At 44.9% G+C, this 18,075-nt stretch overlaps 1 protein-coding gene across 2 annotated transcripts in view; it reads left to right on the plus strand.

Moving 5' to 3' along the window:
- The window catches only part of LOC137290629 (zinc finger FYVE domain-containing protein 16-like), a 71,683-nt gene that overhangs the window by 47,042 nt on the left and 6,566 nt on the right, over positions 1–18,075 (plus strand). The window contains exons 7-15 of one of the 2 annotated variants that reach the window (XM_067821695.1): positions 262–414; positions 1,050–1,199; positions 3,723–3,836; positions 4,220–4,273; positions 4,576–4,644; positions 7,784–7,948; positions 8,122–8,346; positions 8,676–8,863; positions 9,354–9,504. In XM_067821695.1, the coding sequence (XP_067677796.1) occupies positions 262–414; positions 1,050–1,199; positions 3,723–3,836; positions 4,220–4,273; positions 4,576–4,644; positions 7,784–7,948; positions 8,122–8,346; positions 8,676–8,863; positions 9,354–9,504 (1,269 nt within the window). The remainder of the gene's footprint in view (positions 1–261; positions 415–1,049; positions 1,200–3,722; positions 3,837–4,219; positions 4,274–4,575; positions 4,645–7,783; positions 7,949–8,121; positions 8,347–8,675; positions 8,864–9,353; positions 9,505–18,075) is intronic. The other variant, XM_067821696.1, reaches the window with a different exon arrangement.

The following is an 18,075-nucleotide window of genomic DNA, read 5'->3' on the forward strand; positions in this document are numbered from 1 at the left end:
TAAAACTTCAAAGAAGGAAGAGGAAGAAGCTCCTCTTTGGGGTGAGGTTCTGTTATTTAAAACTGGAAATTGGGGTTTCATTGTTGAACAGACAATGAAGTTGATCATGGTTGGCTTCTGAAAATAATATGAGACCATTGTCAAACTTGTGCCTTTATTGGATTGGTGGTTGCTCCAAATGCTTGCATGTGATTGGCTTGCTGTCATCATGTGATCACGTGTGGCGGCTGGCTCATCCTGCTTTCTGCTTGGTGTTCCCAGCTGATTGGTCGCCGACCGGTGGTTCGTCTCGCCGGAGCCCCAACCCCAATAACCCCAGCGAATACTGCTCTACCATTCCACCTCAGCAACAGGCTAATGCACGTGCCCCCCTGCCCACTGTTTTGGTACCGGTGGGCGTCCTTAAACGAGAGGGTGAGTTGTAGCCATGGTGGGTGCCTTCAGTCTCAACTCAACAGATTTATCCTCAGATGTTGAATTGTTTGTTTATGGTAATAGAACATTAAGCCAAGTTTCAATAAATGCAATGACTATTGATAAGTGTAATGGTGGATGTTCTTTATTTTGTTTACTTTGAACGTTGGTGTTGCAACAGTGTTTGGGTGTGTTGCTCATTACTTCCTGTCTGTGTAGCTCTTCTCCAACAAGCAGCCCACTGTGGTGTGTCAGGATGTGTCAGAGTGTGTCTGACAAACCTGTGTCATGTACCCAGCTCTCAAATCACCCCTACATTCAGCTTCCATCCATCGTTCTTTCTGTTTATTCAGTTGCACCGGTTTCACTCTCTTTCTCACCACACATTATTAATACAGTTTTCGGATTTCTCAACTACCATTTTTACTTGTTTATTGCATTTAGTATCTTGAAAGTATTTGAAGTGCTGTTTATCCTGTTTTCTGTAGTTTGAATGGCTTCATTGTTCCTTTTTACTTTGTGTTTTCTATGATTTGTGTTGGATGTTGGTGTGGCCTTGTAGCTAGATAGATAGTGACTTGCATGTTGCCTGTGGCTCTAGCTCTGGACCAATGGTTCTTCCACTGCTTATGTAGGGAGCCAGAGGAGAACGGAGCCCAAACAAGTAATGTTCTCAGATGGGATTCGTCCGGGTGGAGATTTGACAGAGCTAGATGGGTCCAGTGAGGCTCGGCTCCCCCCTCGTCGCACGGGACGACTTCAGAAGAAGGTAGAAAAGGCACAAGGTAACAATTATCAAAATGTGTCATATATTTTTTTTTTGTTTTTTTGTAGTGAAGTGGGAATATATAAATTATTGTCTGGTTGTCACATTCTGAAATTGGAATGGGAGGTAGGGGATATAGGAAAGGATGGGACGTGGTGGATGTAGGAATGGATGGGAGATAGTTGATGTAAGAATGGATGGGAGGTGGTTGATGTGAAAATGGATGGGAGGTGCTGGATATAGGAATGGATGGGAGGTGCTGGATATAGGAATGGATGGGAGATGGGTCATGTAAGAATTGATGAAAGGGGTGATGAAACAATGGATGGGAAGTGGGTGATGTAAGAATGGATGGTAACTGATGGATATAGGAATGGAAGGGAGATAGGAGATGTAGGAATGGATGGGAGGTGGCCAATATAAGTTATAACAATGGATTGGAGGTAGGGGATATTGGAATGGATGGAAGGTGGATGATGTAAGAATGGATGGGAGGTGGGTGATGTAAGAATGGATGGGAGGTGGGTGATGTTAGAATAGATGGGAGGTGAGGGATATAGAAATGGATATATGGATGGGAGGTGGGTGATATAGCAAAGGATGGGAAGTGGTTGAATTTGAAATGATGGCAAGCGGGGGATATAGGAATGAATGGGCGGTGAGCGATATACCAATGGATGTGAAATGAGGGATATAGGAAAGGATGGGAGTTGTAGGATGTATAAATGGGAGGGGGGAGGATACCTGTATTACCGTCTTTCAAAATAGTGTGGATGTACGAAAGTTATTGCAACCACCACCACCAGTGAAACTATTGCTCAGTTTATTTTGGCTACAATAGTCACATATCATAGCACCAAGCTCATTTTTAGAGAGCCATGGCCATTCTTGCAACAATTTTTTTCTGAAAAACACTTGGTTAGGGTTTTTTTAAGAGTCGGAGGGACCGGGGTCAGTCTCGGGGTTTTGCTCGCCTTTCGATTCACACGTCTCCTTAACAGACGCATCAGTCTGGGGAGACATGGCGGACACTGTTGCTTTCTCAGTGGTATTTTGTGCAAAAAAGTCAGTTATTTTCATTCTTTTGGGTGGCATTATTCATGCCAAATTACCACAAACTGTTGTAAATAAGAATTTCGTATATATTTGTCATCGGCAACTTCAGGTGATAATATTGTCTGATTTTGAAAACGAAGCTAAAATGAACTGATGTTCTAAACAAGATTGACGAAACTGTGTTTTGCAAGTGCTGCACACAAGCACTATGTTTAGAGTTTTTAGAGTCTAAAGTTGTCAATTAATTCATGAATCAAATCATAACTTCATCGAAAAATGTTATCTATTTTCATACTGATATGAATGGAATTTAGTTTCCCCAGTGCCGATAGTGGTTTTAACCAACTGAGGTTACTCTGTTATATTTACATGTTGTCACTTGAACTTGACTCTGATTTAAAAAGTCTTTCCTTGTCAATATAAAGCTTTTTTCGTATGTTTTTTTAAATGTAGTTAGGGAGCAAATTACTATGCACGACAGTTCATGCTCTGTTGTTTTCATGAGGTGCGATTTGATCATTATTAGCGCAAATCATGCAATCTCGTGTCGTAGAATAGACACTGGGATATAGGATTGGGTGGGAGGTGGGGGATATTGGAATACATGTTAGGTGGGCGATATAGCAATGGATGGGAAGTGGGCAATATAACAAAGGATGGGAGCTGGTCGATATAACAAAGGATTGGAAGTGGGCGATATGGGAATGGATGGGAGGTGAGTGATGTAAGAATGGATGCAAGGTGGGTAATATAGGAAAGGATGGGAGGTGAGTGATGTAAGAATGGATGCAAGGTGGGTAATATAGGAAAGGATGGGAGGTGAGTGATGTAAGAATGGATGCGAGGTGGGTAATATAGGAAAGGATGGGAGGTGGGTGATGTAAGAATGGATGGGAGGTGGGTAGTACAGGAAAGGATGGGAGGTGAGTGATGTAAGAATGGATGCGAGGTGGGTAATATAGGAAAGGATGGGAGGTGGGTGATGTAAGAATGGATGGGAGGTGGGTAATACAGGAAAGGATGGGAGGTGAGTGATGTAAGAATGGATGCGAGGTGGGTAATATAGGAAAGGATGGGAGGTGAGTGATGTAAGAATGGATGCGAGGTGGGTAATATAGGAAAGGATGGGAGGTGGATGATGTAAGAATGGATGGGAGGTGGGTAATACAGGAAAGGATGGGAGGTGAGTGATGCAAGAAAGGATGGGAGGTGGGTAATATAGGAAAGGATGGGACATCATGGATATAGAAATGGATTGGAGGTTAGAATAAAACAATGGATGGAGGGTGGGGATGTAGGAAATTGGTTGGGGAGTGTAGTTGGGATTAATCCCCCTTTTGAAAATCAATTATGACCACATTGAAGTTTTTTTGTTTTTTTCCGTAGGCGGAGCTTCCCATCCAGTGTAATCCAAATATAATTTGTTATAAATCATAGGGCTAGTATTGGTATTCTCTGTCTTTGAAACTTGTTGTGTTGTTTCAAGGAGGACAATCCTCTCCCAAGACGAGAAGGCTAAGAGGAAGTGATAATGCCAGGAACAAGTGCTTAATCCCAGAAGATGGTCTTCCCCCATTGTACACCCTCACAGATGCTGGTGGTAAGACTAGATCCAGTAGATGTGTTCAATTCACTCATTCACCCGTTCGCCAAGTTGACTGTTGTCCATTTGCTGCAAATTGTTAGTCATCTTAAATGGCATCAAACATTTGTCCATATCAAATCTTCACTATAATTTCCAATATTGGCATGATGAAATGAAAAGTTATTTAACAAACGATCATGTGAGTATTGTTGTTTTAATGACTCTTGTAGCAGGGGGATATGCAGTGGATGTAGACCAGCCCATCACTCTCACATGAAAATGTTTTGCCATAAGGAGTGTATCTTTGAAGATACTCACGTATTCACACCTTATTAGCTTTTACTTGGTTTATGTTTTAACTTGCTGAAATGTTAATGAATCAAATTTTTTCTTTTCAGCTGTCAGTCTTGACGACAATTATGACCCAGGGAAGCATTTAACACAAATTAGAAGTAAGACCATACACTGAGATCATTGTTAATCATTTTGGTAATGGACCAAATGTTGGAAGAGACTCACATTGAAGAATTTTGAATGTTAGTTGGATGTTTGAAAGGATTGCATGGACAAGTGATTTGGTTATATTTGGTGATTATTTGTGTACAGCTGTGTAATGTTAGTGAGTAAGGTTATACTCCATTGTTTGCATTCTGTCCCAAATAACCAGCTGGTACAACCTCGGACTATTGTGCCCAGTATGTTGACTTCATCACATGCAGTATGTGATTATGAGGCCTTCTTGTCTTGTTTTCAGATGAGGAAGCTGAACCAATCATATTTGCTATTAACAGCAACCTGCAGGTGCTTGTCAAGATCCTCATGTGTAAGTCCCATTCAGCTGGAATATTCACTTTCAAGTTACATGCATGGATCAGTTCTAATAGCTGTTGTATTTATGTTTTGGCATCTTTGTTTTTCTGGATGAATTTCATTTGTCAAAACTCAGACAAGGAGAACAGAGTTTGAATTGACATTTACAGTTTGACCAAGTGAACGACATATACAGCCAGCACCTTTGTGATATCTAGTGGTAGACTACAATCACACCTGCAAGTTAGTCTTGGGTCTACGAACACTGAGTATGTGATATAGATTGTTAGATTTCCTCTCTTGAGGAAGACTTGGTTAGGTTACTGACTGTTTTGAATCACAGATTGGACTCCCAGAGAGTCTAATCCCAGATATAACGTATAACATGTTGCTTCTGGCCGCTGGCCATAAGGGCATTGTGTATTTATCCCATGATTCATTGTGTGATTTCTGCTGATATCAAACCCTCATGACCAATTGGCCAACTTTAGATGTGAAGAATCAAAACCTCCTCCTTGGATTTGTTTGAAAAATTAGGCCTGCGACATGGGAAAATTCTGAGGACGTTTTCATCCAACTTATGAATGGATCGAACATATACTTTAGAGTTTCTTATCCTGACTCATGCTTATTTGCTTATCTCCACGCTCTATGCGAAGATAGTTGAACATTTGAAATCCCTTGAAGTTCCCTTCTTTTGATGTGGACATACAATCACACTTACCCACAGGAAGCCTCCACGTTTTCCACCACATCGGTCACATGAACAACCCTGTTTGTCACACTCTCCTCCATCGCCCGATGAGATGGTTGGAGTCAACTTTCGTTCCTGTACGTACGGCGTTTGATATCCTTTTATATTTTGGTCCTTTCTACAAAATTTAGCAGTATACTGCTTTGGTCTAATTATCATTACGATATGAAATTCTATGTGTAACAACATGGGGAAGCGTGGGAATTGCCTCGCAACATCTGTATAACAACGGCATGATCTTCAGCTGATGAACACCGACACAATGACAGTCTACCTATGTCAGTATTAAACGGTGGAAAGTTTCGCGCCTCTACTCAGTCATCTATGCACATGCTCATTCTGGTATCTCTGAGACAAGTCCGAATGCTTGTGAGGAAATCACCAACTGCACCAGATTTAGCTGCAACAGTGGTGATGTCACATCTGCAATCTGATAGGTCTTTGAAAGATAATGGCCTGCGCAGAATGCAGCCATTGGTTGCAAGTGAGGAAGTCGTCCACAAATGTAAACAACCTTTCAATGTTGAAAAGTCTTCATTTGCAACCCAGATAGCAGTCTACAGCGGCATTTGATTGTCTTCATGAGGAAAAGAGGTCTTCTTACAGCAGGTTCAACGTTAATATGGAGGTCAGAAGCAGCAGCACATGGCTGTTTTGCCATGACAGCTAGTCAGCTACAAATAAACCTATTTAGCTGATTGAAACATTCCTGCAACAATGAGCATGGCTTACACAGAATGGTATCCCATTACCGGAAGATTTGATGAAGTCAGAGTTGGTTATTACGCAAGTTTTACATTCCAGGAAGGAAGATCTTCGCAATATGAAAGTGTTGAGACAAGATTAAAGCCACGATAGCAGACATACTACTATTTTTATTACCAGTACAACCCTGGCAGTGTCTTCTCAGTCTACTCACCTCAGCGCAGCATTTGGCTCAAAGGGAAAGACTGCAACTATGCCCATTACAGTGTTGCAGAGAATTATTTGACAGAGCTGAACTGCAGCAGGAATTTGGGTGAGCAACGAATGCACTCTACATGTCAACCACGCGGAGATGAAAGTTGTAATCAATGCAGTAGCATTCTGCATAAATAAGCAAGGGTCAACATGATCTCACATCCTGCTACAGCTAACCTTTCAACTCATCGACATCGTCAGCGACTTGAATCTCTACTTAAAGGCATTCCACATCCCCATTATGTCATCTCCTTTAGAACCATGTCTGCAGCAGAGTTGATACATCAGGAGAAATTTCGTCTCATCAGTCAGACATTCGGATCACCACATATTCAACAGATACCAACATTCATGTCTCCAGTACCGGATCTCTGTTTGTATGGGCAACTGTTGATCTCAACATCTTATGGGAATGAATGAACGGCGTTCCAGCCTCCTGTCGTACTACCGAAGGTCATTGGTATGCTAAAATAGATGATGATGCTGGAACTGATTTTCATCACGCTTACTGGCCAGGGAGAGAATGGTTTTCAGTACTCACTGAAGAACTAGGACAACCATCACTGAGACTCTCAGAATGGAAGAACCTGTTCATGTGATTGATGGGGCGGGAAACGTGGAGGCTTCCTGTGGGTAATTGTACGTCCACTTCAAAAGAAGGGAACTCCAAGGGATTTCAATTGTGCCACTATCTTTGCATAGAGCGAGGAGATAAGCAAATAAGCATTCAGGAGTCAGGATAAGTATGAAATATCAATTTTATTCAGAAAATTACATATTTGGTAAATCAACTGGGATGTGACTGGCAGCTAATACCTTGCCTTGCACATGCATTGCACATGCACTGCACGTGCTCCCTGTGTCTTGTATTTGCACTCCACGCACTTGTGAGGAACACATGGTTTATACTGACAAACAATCTTTCGTAGGCTAGTGGATAAAATTAAAGCTAGTAACAGTTGCAGGAAACAGGTATCCACACAATATATTGGAAGTTTTCAGTAATGTGATATTTTATGATCGTATTTAGTAATAGCAAGACATTGTTGGTATGTGTAAAACAATTCAAAGTCAAGGGCTATTATTCAGAAAATCCCCAGACAATTCCTCAAAAAATTCCTTGGTACTGTGTCAATTCTGTTGATTTCTTGGAGAATGCTACAAAACTGCCTGTAGAGGTTTCCTCAGTAAAAGGAGAACCTGGCGATACATTAGAGTGACATCACTCGCAGTTTCTAAGCTCATTGTAAATGTAACTGTAACACAAGTGGAATGGTAACCAATTTGAGGAAAATAATGATTGGTGGCTCGGATAAAAATCCTGAAGCCATTAATAAATATCCTTTCCTAACACAGTACATGGCTAATTGGTGAATGTTGAAAATGGTCAATAAGGAGATGGTGATGCAATGCCAGTTATTTGTTGCCATGGTTACAGTGGACTGCTGCGTGAACCGTGAATGCTGGACTTTCACGACGCGTGGCCTTTGTACTGTGGGTCAGGATGAGATCATAATAATTCTGGAGTGTTTCCCTGATGAGAGCCAGCCTGCCAGGGACATCTTCTGTCACTTTGCCACTATGTATGAAGAGGCCGGGAAAGGTGGGTACTCTGACATTACTAAGTTGTCAATCAGCAAATGACATATACTAGTAACAAGAAGGCTGTATCTGTGTTGTGAGGAGTTACAATGATGCCACAGTGATCTCCATGTAGGACGACTATTGTACTCTACAAATGGCTTTCTGCTACACTCTGCCATCTGCTGCTTGTAGGTAACACTGTGTCTGACATGGGACATACAATCTTCAACCAGAGTTTTCTGGACAGTCGTGATCATGGGGGCTTCCTGTACTTGCGGCCAACGTTCCAGTGTCTGCAGAAACTGCCCTTGCCGTCACCGCCGTATCTGTTTGGAGTTCTGCTTCAGAAGTGGGAGACGCCATGGGCCAAAGTGTTTCCCCTTCGGCTTCTACTACGACTGGGAGCTGAATACAGATGTAAGGAATACACATCAAGAAGTATTGTCCTCATTGCTTCAATAATTGTTTTACATTTTATGAGGTAGAAGAGATGTTTATGAGATGTACACAAAGTTGTAATGAATAGTCAACTATTGATTGCAAACACAATAATTACATTTTTACTGAATCTGTGGCCTCATTCAGTGCTTGGTTATTCAATATGCAGTGCCACAGAATCGCTTACTGTTTGTTCAGATGGATATGAACTGTATTTACCACAGGAATTTGAAGCATTCTTTATTCTCCAGAGGTACAGTATTCACCAGTGATAAATAGGTATATTTGGCCTGTAAACGTTTTCACAGACTACCCCTGCCCTCTGGTGAGTATTCGCAACCGCAAGCCTGTGTTCTTTGAGATTGGCCATACCATCATGAACCTGCTGGCTGACTTCCGGAACTACCAATACATGTTGCCACAGATCCGAGGGGTCCACATACACATGGAGGACAAAAAGACTGTCATCAACTTCCCCCGCAACAGATATGATGAGGTGACTCACACAACATTACTGTTCATAACCAAGATCCAATTACAACTGCCAATTAAAACTTGATGCACCGCTCTTTGACTATATTGATGTTTTGTCCAGCGGTGGTGTAGCCTAGTGGTTAAAGTGTTTGCTGATCATGCCAAAGACCTGGGTTTGATTCACCTGCTGTCATATTGCTGGACTATTGCTGAAAGCACTGTAAAAGCATGCGCACTCACTCAATAGAATATGTCAATCAGCATAAAATTGAAAGTCAGACAAAAGCATTACACACACACCAAAAGTAAGTTAATATTCCCATTGGGGACATGGGACTAGATTTTTGAAGGTCATTTTGTGCTAAAATAGTTGTAAGTACCATACATTAGCATTATCTTATAACCGTTTTAGCGCTAAGAGAGCTTTGAAAATCTAACCCAGAAGGTGATGTTATTGATACTGTGATTGTATGTAATGGTGTTGGGGAACCTGATGTTTCTTGTGCCTGCAGTTGATGAAGATGGTCAACAGCAGTAATGAGCATGTGATGGCGTTGGGATCCAGCTTCAGCGCCGATGCCGACTCTCACCTTGTGTGTATACAAAACGATGAGGGCAACTATCAAACACAGGCCATAAACATTCAGAACAAACCTCGCAAAGGTCAGTTCACGATCATGCTGTCCACAACCTTCTCCAGTTTAACATTCCCTAATAAAGGGCTCAATGTTCTAGCTGTCATGTCTTTTGTTAGAGTAATTTGTGCATTGTTTGCCAAGTGCATATGTGTATATTTCCTTTGGACTTATTGACCTGTCAAACTGAATGCTATACAGATAAGTGCTTTAACATAGTCAGTTCGGGGTGTAATGTTTATATAATAGTGTCTTATTTTGTCCTTATCCAATCATGCTTAATTGCTTATCTCCTCTTCCTGGCGAAGGTAGTGGAACACCTAAAATCCCTTGAAGTTCCCTTCTAAAAGAAGCGGAAGTGAAAATTCACACTCACCCATGAGTTACCTCCCCTCCTGCACACATGGTCAGCTGATCGCCATGATACTCACTCTCTCCCTATCACCCGACGAGGGTGGCTGGAGGCACCCTGGGTCCGGTACACGGTGATAAGTCTTCATTCTTTTGGTTTTTCTAACTAAATTTGTGTTGTATGCGGTTTTTGGCTTGTATATATATATATATATATATATAATTTTTAACTTACCTTACCATAGGTCTTATGCATATTACCTCAAGCTTCGCTAGAAGAGATCAGACAGTCGTTGATTCGCCATTCCCTAGATGGCTACCTCATGTAATCTACGAATGTAGTCACGGAAGTGACGTGATCTCCCCACTCGCGCAAGCGCGAACAATCCAAAAATCACTTTTACTTCTAGCGTTCGTCTGTTCGGACGTTTTTGGTTCGCTTAGTTTACCTACTTTGTGGTTCAATAAAGTTGTTTCCTCAGGGGTAGGTATGGTTTGTATCCCTTAGGTGTGCGTGTTAAGGTAAGTTATCTTTTAACTGCACTTACTTTGCTACCTCGTGTTATTTTTTCTCTCACTTCGGGGTGGGTTCGCCCGCATCGTGTGTGAGTGCGGCATGGCGTCCGTGGGGGTATTATATCTTGCTGGTTTTCTCCCTCCATGTGGTTTTCCATGTCGATTAGTATTTTTGCCAGGTTTCACTGCATTTATATGTTTTTTCGTGCCACGTTGCGATGTACGCAGGCAACCGTTTTGGTTGTTTGCCCTTCGCTGTCACGAGCTTACGGGTGTGCCTACTTTATAGTGGGGGTGCGTTGGTGCTGCATTTCTGGAATAGGGGTGTTTTTTCTACCTCCTGCGTTGGTTTCAACGCATTGTTATGTTTGTTTGTTGCACTTAACTGTGTATATCTCCCCAGTTTTGCACTATCTGCTTGGGGCAGGAATCGGCGAATATCCCCACCCTTGGTGCCCGGATTGTGCGTCTCTAGCCTGCTCTTTTGACGGACACTGCCAGTACTGCGAGGTGTTATTGGTGGCGGATTTCGAGAGTCGTCGTTGGGATCTCTGCCGGACGACCCTGACTTACAACCGCCTTCAACGCCTGTGCCGACGCCTGGGATGGGGCGTTCGTCTGTGACGCCTGTACGCTTGTCCCCGGAACCACCTCGCTCGGATTCCATCGTGGATCTGTTTTCATCCAGATGCCTTGTCTCATCCGGAAGTCCAGAGGTTCCTGCGCTCTCTCCTGACGCCCGGTGCTGCTGCGATGCCAGCGTCTCGACATCTCGACACCAGCGCCTATGCCAACACCAGCGCCTTTGCTTACGCCAGCGTCTATGCCAGCGCCTGTGTTTGTGTCTATACCTATGTCTACGCCAGGGCCTATGTCTACGCCAGTGCCTATGCCTACGCCAGCACCTATGTCTACGCCAGCGCCAGAGGCTGTGCTTGCGCTAGTGACTACGCCAGCGCCTATGCCTACGCCAGCGCCTATGTCTACGCCAGCGCCAGCGCCTGTGCTTGCGCCAGTGCCTATGCCTATGCCTACGCCAGCGTCTGTCCACGCCAGCGCCAGAGGCTGTGCTTGCGCTAGTGCCTATACCTACGCCAGCGCCTATGCCGACGCCGGACCCTATGCCAGCGCCAGCGCCTGCGCCTTACCGTATACCCAGGGTGTTGCATACATTGTCCAGGGAAAAGGTTTTACATCGACAGTTGGATGAAGGGCGCGCTCGGCGCTTGGAGGCAGAGCGCTCTCGGCGCAGATCGCACTCCAGGTTCCCTGGGAGTCGGTGATCCTGTACCCTCCACAGTAGTCTTTGTCGGCGCTCTCGGTCCCCGCTACGCCCTTTGAATGAGGACTCTCACTTTACTACCAGGTGAAGACGGTGCTTGCGCTCCCAGTCCATATCACCTCGACGCTCCTCTAGAACTCGGCGTTTGCGGTCGCCGGAACCACCTTGGATCTCGTCCAAGGAATCTGCTGCTCATGCATCGACTTGGTCTCCTACGTCGCGGCGTGATTCGAATTCCGTTTCCTATGAGGACCTGGAAGAACAGGTTTTTGGCCCGGACTTCGACGAGGAGGCAGGAGGCGACGGCGATGGTGATGGCACTTAACTACCCTTATCAGTCGTCTTCGAGTGGATTGCTGACAGGTTACCGTACTGCCCTTCACCTTCAGCTAATTCCAACAACCCTGCAGCACTTCATTTATCGCCGGAGTTACTCATCCCGCCTGATCCTATGGTGGCGGACGCTGTGGCTGTATTAGATGCGGTCTTTGAAAAATTGTCATCTAATCCGAATTTCTAAGTGTGTAAATCCAAGAAGTCAGATTACAAGATACACAGCCTGGTTTTCGCGGACAGCGTGGCGGTCTTGGTTGAATCTATGTAGCGGTTATTGGGCTCCTCGCAGCTCTCTTACAGAGTGCAGGATTCTAAGCGGGTGACCATTGAGACTGAACTCAAGCGGATGCTTAAACCGTTGTCTGCTCTGGTGTCAGCTACCTCGGCGACGGCGATGGACTTGTCTGAAGACAACGCCTCGAGGATTGATCACCGTACCAGATATTCCTCTGCTGGTAGGCGTGAGACTGGGTGTCCTTTGGAGGGACTGGCTGCATCCTCGAAGATCCTTACTTTACAATTTGTCTACATATACTTCAAGCGGAGAAAGTTTTCTTTCACGTGCTTTACGCATTGTGTCACGAAGATTTTTCGAGACAACTACAAAGTGCCACGCCTAACTACACCTCTTATTATAGAGAGGGCAGCATTTATCTTCGGGGAAAATTCCAACACATGTACTTGGAAAGCAATTTGTCTACGTCCGTTTCAAGCGGCGGAAGGGTTTTCGCGCGCTTTACTCCTTTAGACACGTGCTCGCCATACAGCATGGTTACTGTTAAGCCTACAGGCTAGCAGGGTATCACCGTTTACAAGATTTCATGGTGATTAGTTACCTGCTACACCGGTGACGTCACGTCTACATTTTGATTGGTCCCCGAGAGACAACGCCCTGCAAAGGATCCCAGGACGTTACATCTACGATCTGATTGGTCATCGAGGGACAACGCCCTGCGCAGAATGTGTTGTTATTATTCTAGTGTAAGGAAGTTGTCTGCAGTGACTTAGTCATTTACGATGGAAAGATGTCGTTACACTCTAGACTAGCAGTCTACAGCGGCATTGGATTTCTCTACTCGGCATAGAGATCCTCTAACAGTAGTCTCAACGCTGCCTATCAGGAGGCGTGCAGCGATGTATGGCAGTTTCTGATCGGACAGACAGCCAGCTATAAATAGACTTCCTTGAAATGTCAACACATTCATAATGAACAGCGTGGTTATTCTGAAGTCGAAGTATGACGCATCTTTACGGCATACAAGATTATCTTGAGAGGGGTGGACTTCATTATCAGGCTATTAAGTCAGCTTGGATGACTAACTAACTCCGCGGGAGTTGATTCATCACATCGCCGTCCCAGGTTCGGGGGTCGAAGTTCAAGGCGATGTTAAAAGCAAGCTGTACTCTGTCCGTTATCACTATGTCAGTGATAATGTCTACTCGATTTGCTCACGTCACCTTAGGATATGATCAGACGTAGACGTCTACTATTACGTCTATGACAGCGTTTTCTTGATCATGATTTCAAGACAGGTTTACGACTTTGGACGTCTTGACTCCACACCAGTGGTAGACTCGCTGGTCAATGTTTGGAACTTGCATATTAGAGCCGTCATTCAACAACCATCTTTAGGTTGACACGTCTCTACCAGGATTGAGTGCCTATCTAGTCAAGGAGGTTGCAGCAGGATTCTGGGGGAGTGGAGCTCTATCTCTTCACATCACCCAGTTGAAGATAAGCGGTGATGCATGTCTATTATTGGCTGACAGCACCGAGAGACAAGCTACTGATGATCCATTCGGTCAACTCAATAGTAGCCCTCTAGGTAAACAAGGGTCAAGGAGACCACGACCTCTACTACACTTGTCGTTTCTACCCTTCGACGTGGTCGAGTCTGATCCTCCATATAAAAGCATCTCACACACCAGGAGCCTGCATCTTCATGGCAGACGCCTTATCTCGCCCCCTATGTCTATCTCCAACAGAGAATATGTTGTGTCGAGAGACGTTTCAAATATCGGCTTCCAGAGTGGGACCAATTGTTGTACCATCCTCACAATTGGACACTGCACCTGGATCCGTCACGGTTTCATCTTTGCGCCTGGACCATCTGTGATAGTCTTGAGGGCCAAGGGGTACTCATCTCAAGTGGCGAAATTAATCACCCTGGAGCACAGGGTTTCCACTCAGTCACTTTATGGACCTGCAGGCGTGGGCGATCGACACGATCCTGCGACTGCTTTTGGTCGCACCTTGGTGGCCAGCCAGGCCATGGTTCCCCGACCTGCGTCATCTCGCCAGCGGAGAGTCGTACCAGCTCCCAGATTAGTTACGTCTGCTTCGACATCCGCACAGTCGGCAGCTGCATCCGGACCCACTGAGATTTCATCTTCACAGTTGGGTCATCTGCAGAAGGCAATAAGAGTTAAGGGCTACTCCTCGTGCGCGGCAAGCGTCCTAGCTTGTACGCATCGAATGTCCACTAGGTCCTTATATGACGACAAGTGGCGCTCATTTGAGAGTTTTTGCGCTCAAAGATCGCAAGACCCTATGACAGCTTCTCCACAGTATTTAGCGAACTTCCTCCTGTTCCTGCATAACTGCAAGCATCTTAGAGGCAGTACCTTGGGGACTTATCTGTCGGTTTTGAACTCTATTCGATTAAAGCAGATAAACAGATTTCCAAGGTACCAGATCTTATTGCGCTACTCAAGGCCTGCAAATTGGAGGACCGGAAAGTTAAGCTTCGTCCTCTAGTTTGGGACCTCAACATCGTCCTACAACATCTTAGAGGACCTCCGTATAAGCCTTTAGAGGAAGCCTCCTTCGTGTATTTGTCTCAAAAAAAAAAAAGGACGGTCTTCATTCTAGTGTTAGCGCTACTGCTGATAGAGCTAGTGGAATTCATGCCCTGGACGTCACGCAGGTTCGCTTGGATCAGTCGAGGCATGGACCAGCCCACTTGGGTCTCCTGTGAGATTTTGTGGCCAAGAATCAGCTCCCTGGACAGCCAGACAGACTGTTCTCCATTCCTCTGTCATCTGCAGTCTTGGGACAACATGACTTGGAAGAGGAGCTGCTGTGTCTCGTTAGAGCCCTCAGATGTTACATCCGGTAGTTGGCTTCTAAGAGACGTTCCCCTAAAAGACTGTTCATCCCGCTTTCGACTACCTGCAAAGGGGAGGTGAACAGGAACACAGTCACCTGATGGCTTCGATCTACGATCCTAGCGGCTTTTGATGCCAAGCGTCTACCTCATCCAGTGGCAAACATCCCACACGAGATCAGAGCGTTGGCATCTACCATGGCCCTCCATAGAAATTGCACAGTGCCACAAACTATGGAAGGCTGCTTTTGGGAGTCGTCGTCTACTGCCTTCGCTTCCCACTACCTGAGGGACTTGGCAGTTGAGGACATGGAGGGGGAGCTGCTGTGTCTCGTTTGAGCCCTCAGATGTTACATCCGGAAGTTGGCTTCTAAGAGACGTTCCCCTAAAAGACTGTTCATCCCGCTTTCGACTATCTGCAAGGGGAGGTGAACAGGAACACAGTCGCCTGATGGCTTCGATCTACGATCCTGGCGGCTTTTGATGCCAAGCGTCTACCTCATCCGGTGGCAGACAGCCCACACGAGATTAGAGCGTTGGCATCTACCATGGCCCTCCATAGAAATTGCACAATGCCACAAACTATGGAAGGCTGCTTTTGGAAGTCGTCGTCTACTGCCTTCGCTTCCCACTACCTGAGGGACTTGGCAGTTGAGGACATGGAGGGACTACAGTCTTTCAGTCCGTTGGTGGTTGCCCAGCAACTTACCCGGACGTCCGCCCATTAGGTAATAACACTGTTACTTACCGTTGGTCTTAAGATTAACCTCACCCTCAGGGTGCGTCGGTTTTTCTTTGGAGTTCCCTTGGGTTACTCTTTGCCCTGCTTCCAGGTTTGTCCTGTGACTGTTGGCATTGGTCTCCCAGGTTCTCCTAATGCATGTGCACTGGTTGCTGAGGGATGGTCCTCCGGAGTCCACACCACCATCCATCTGTCGAAGCCATATGCATAAGACCTATGGTAAGGTAAGTTAAAAATTTATTAAAATCTAAATATTTTAGATATTTAAATACTTACCTTACCATAGGGCGGTGACTCCCTCCCAACGCTGGATGCTCCTCCCCACTCTGGACTCTTCGGACCTTCCTGTTGCCAGTAAAAGTGATTTTTGGATTGTTCGCGCTTGCGCGAGTGGGGAGATCACGTCACTTCCGTGACTACATTCGTAGATTACATGAGGTAGCCATCTAGGGAATGGCGAATCAACGACTGTCTGATCTCTTCTAGCGAAGCTTGAGGTAATATGCATAAGACCTATGGTAAGGTAAGTATTTAAATATCTAAAATATTTAGATTTTAATAATATTATTATTATTATTATACAAATTTGTGATTATTGTGCCGTTTTCTAACACATATTTCAAGTCTCAGTTGATGAAATCATGTTTTCAGTGCAGGTTACGACTGTCGACGGTTGACCTGCATTTACTTTGCCTGGTGTGTAAACCTTTATGTTCTGCTCATACTTGTAAATTTTGTATTAATTTGTCTGAAGCAGAATTTACAGTCTGTTCACAGACGTGCTGAAGATAAACAACGTCAGCTCACATTAGCCATGTCTAATCTAGTGAAATAAAATCGGGTAACCATTTAATTATTGATGCTGAGATTCATTCCAATGATATGCCAGCTGTTTCTCTGAGGTTGTGTCCAGGGTCGGGCGAGTCCCCTCCCAAGACTCAGAAGAGACCGTCTGTTGAGGCAGGGCCGTCACAGACCAAGAAATCAGAATCGTCCCTCTTTGATGAAGAAATGGTTCGGGGAAGAGATCGTCCCCTTAGAGGAATGTCAATTTTTTTACGAGTCTCCGTTGATCACACAGAGTGAAGACATCGGCAACTAGATCGACACCGACAGCATCATCAGTGCCTCAGAACCCTTTCCTTGCAACCTTGGGCATCGTAGACAACTCTTCAACACAGTCGTCAATGCGTGCACCTTCATGCAACAATTCACAACGCAGATGATGAATCTTATGGAGCGACGGTTGGAAGAGGAAATTCATCTAGACCTGCATTCACATCTGATGATGAAGAAGTGGTGCATGCACGCATGCACTCCAGAAGATCCAGGTCCCGGTCATCAGGTCACAGTACAGAAAAGGATACACCCACGCCGAGTGAGTGCACTCGTACGAGTAGTTTTACTAGGGGAGTAACGTCACGCGCTCGCGTGAGTGCACTCTTGGATTCATCAATGGAGAAGGTCTCCTTCAGTCTCCCCTATTCATAGAAGTTATCGTCCCCTTTGGATTTAGACTCACACAGTCAGGATCGTCGGCGATCTAGGAATTCATCTTACTCTAGGAAGAATGAAGTTAGACACGATTGTGATTTGTCACCGGAGGAAGCCCTATTTTCGGACTCAGAAGTCACATCATGGTACCTGGCGTGTCTCTTGGGTTACATTCAACACAACCATTCAACGCAGACGCTTTCATGCAACATGAGCTTGGTAAGGTCATGTTGAAGAAGAACGAAGACTATAATCTTCATCTACGTCGACTGCTGCTCCGGATGAACACTCAACTGGATCTGCACTCACTCCAGAGGATGCAGAGGAGACAGGAGCAGCGAAAGCAGTTACCTTAGTCTTATGGAAATCCACTCGCACCCTTTGTGATGACAAGTGGAAGCGGTTTGAGAGATACGCCAAGAAGAAAGTCTTCATGGCGATGAAGGCAACGTGAAGCAGAATATTTATGTCACCTACGACATTCCAGAGGTCTGAAAGGTTCTACATTATCTTCATACTTGGCAGCTCTCAGTTGTCACCATGGAAACGGGGACCAAGCTGACTAAAGTACCCGAGTTACTTGCCTTGCTACGCTCCTTCAAGTTGGAAGGTCAACGGGATGGACAATTCTACATACCAGCACTATCTTCAATCCCTAGACCCCTTGATACTCAAGAGTTATCATAATGTCCAGTCAGAGCATTGAAGATACACATCGCAAGTACCAAGTCAAGAAGACAAAGTTTCAAGCACCTGTTTATCCCTATATCT

Source organism: Haliotis asinina, chromosome 7 (assembly GCF_037392515.1).
Source record: "Haliotis asinina isolate JCU_RB_2024 chromosome 7, JCU_Hal_asi_v2, whole genome shotgun sequence".
Taxonomy (NCBI): Eukaryota; Metazoa; Mollusca; class Gastropoda; order Lepetellida; family Haliotidae; genus Haliotis; species Haliotis asinina.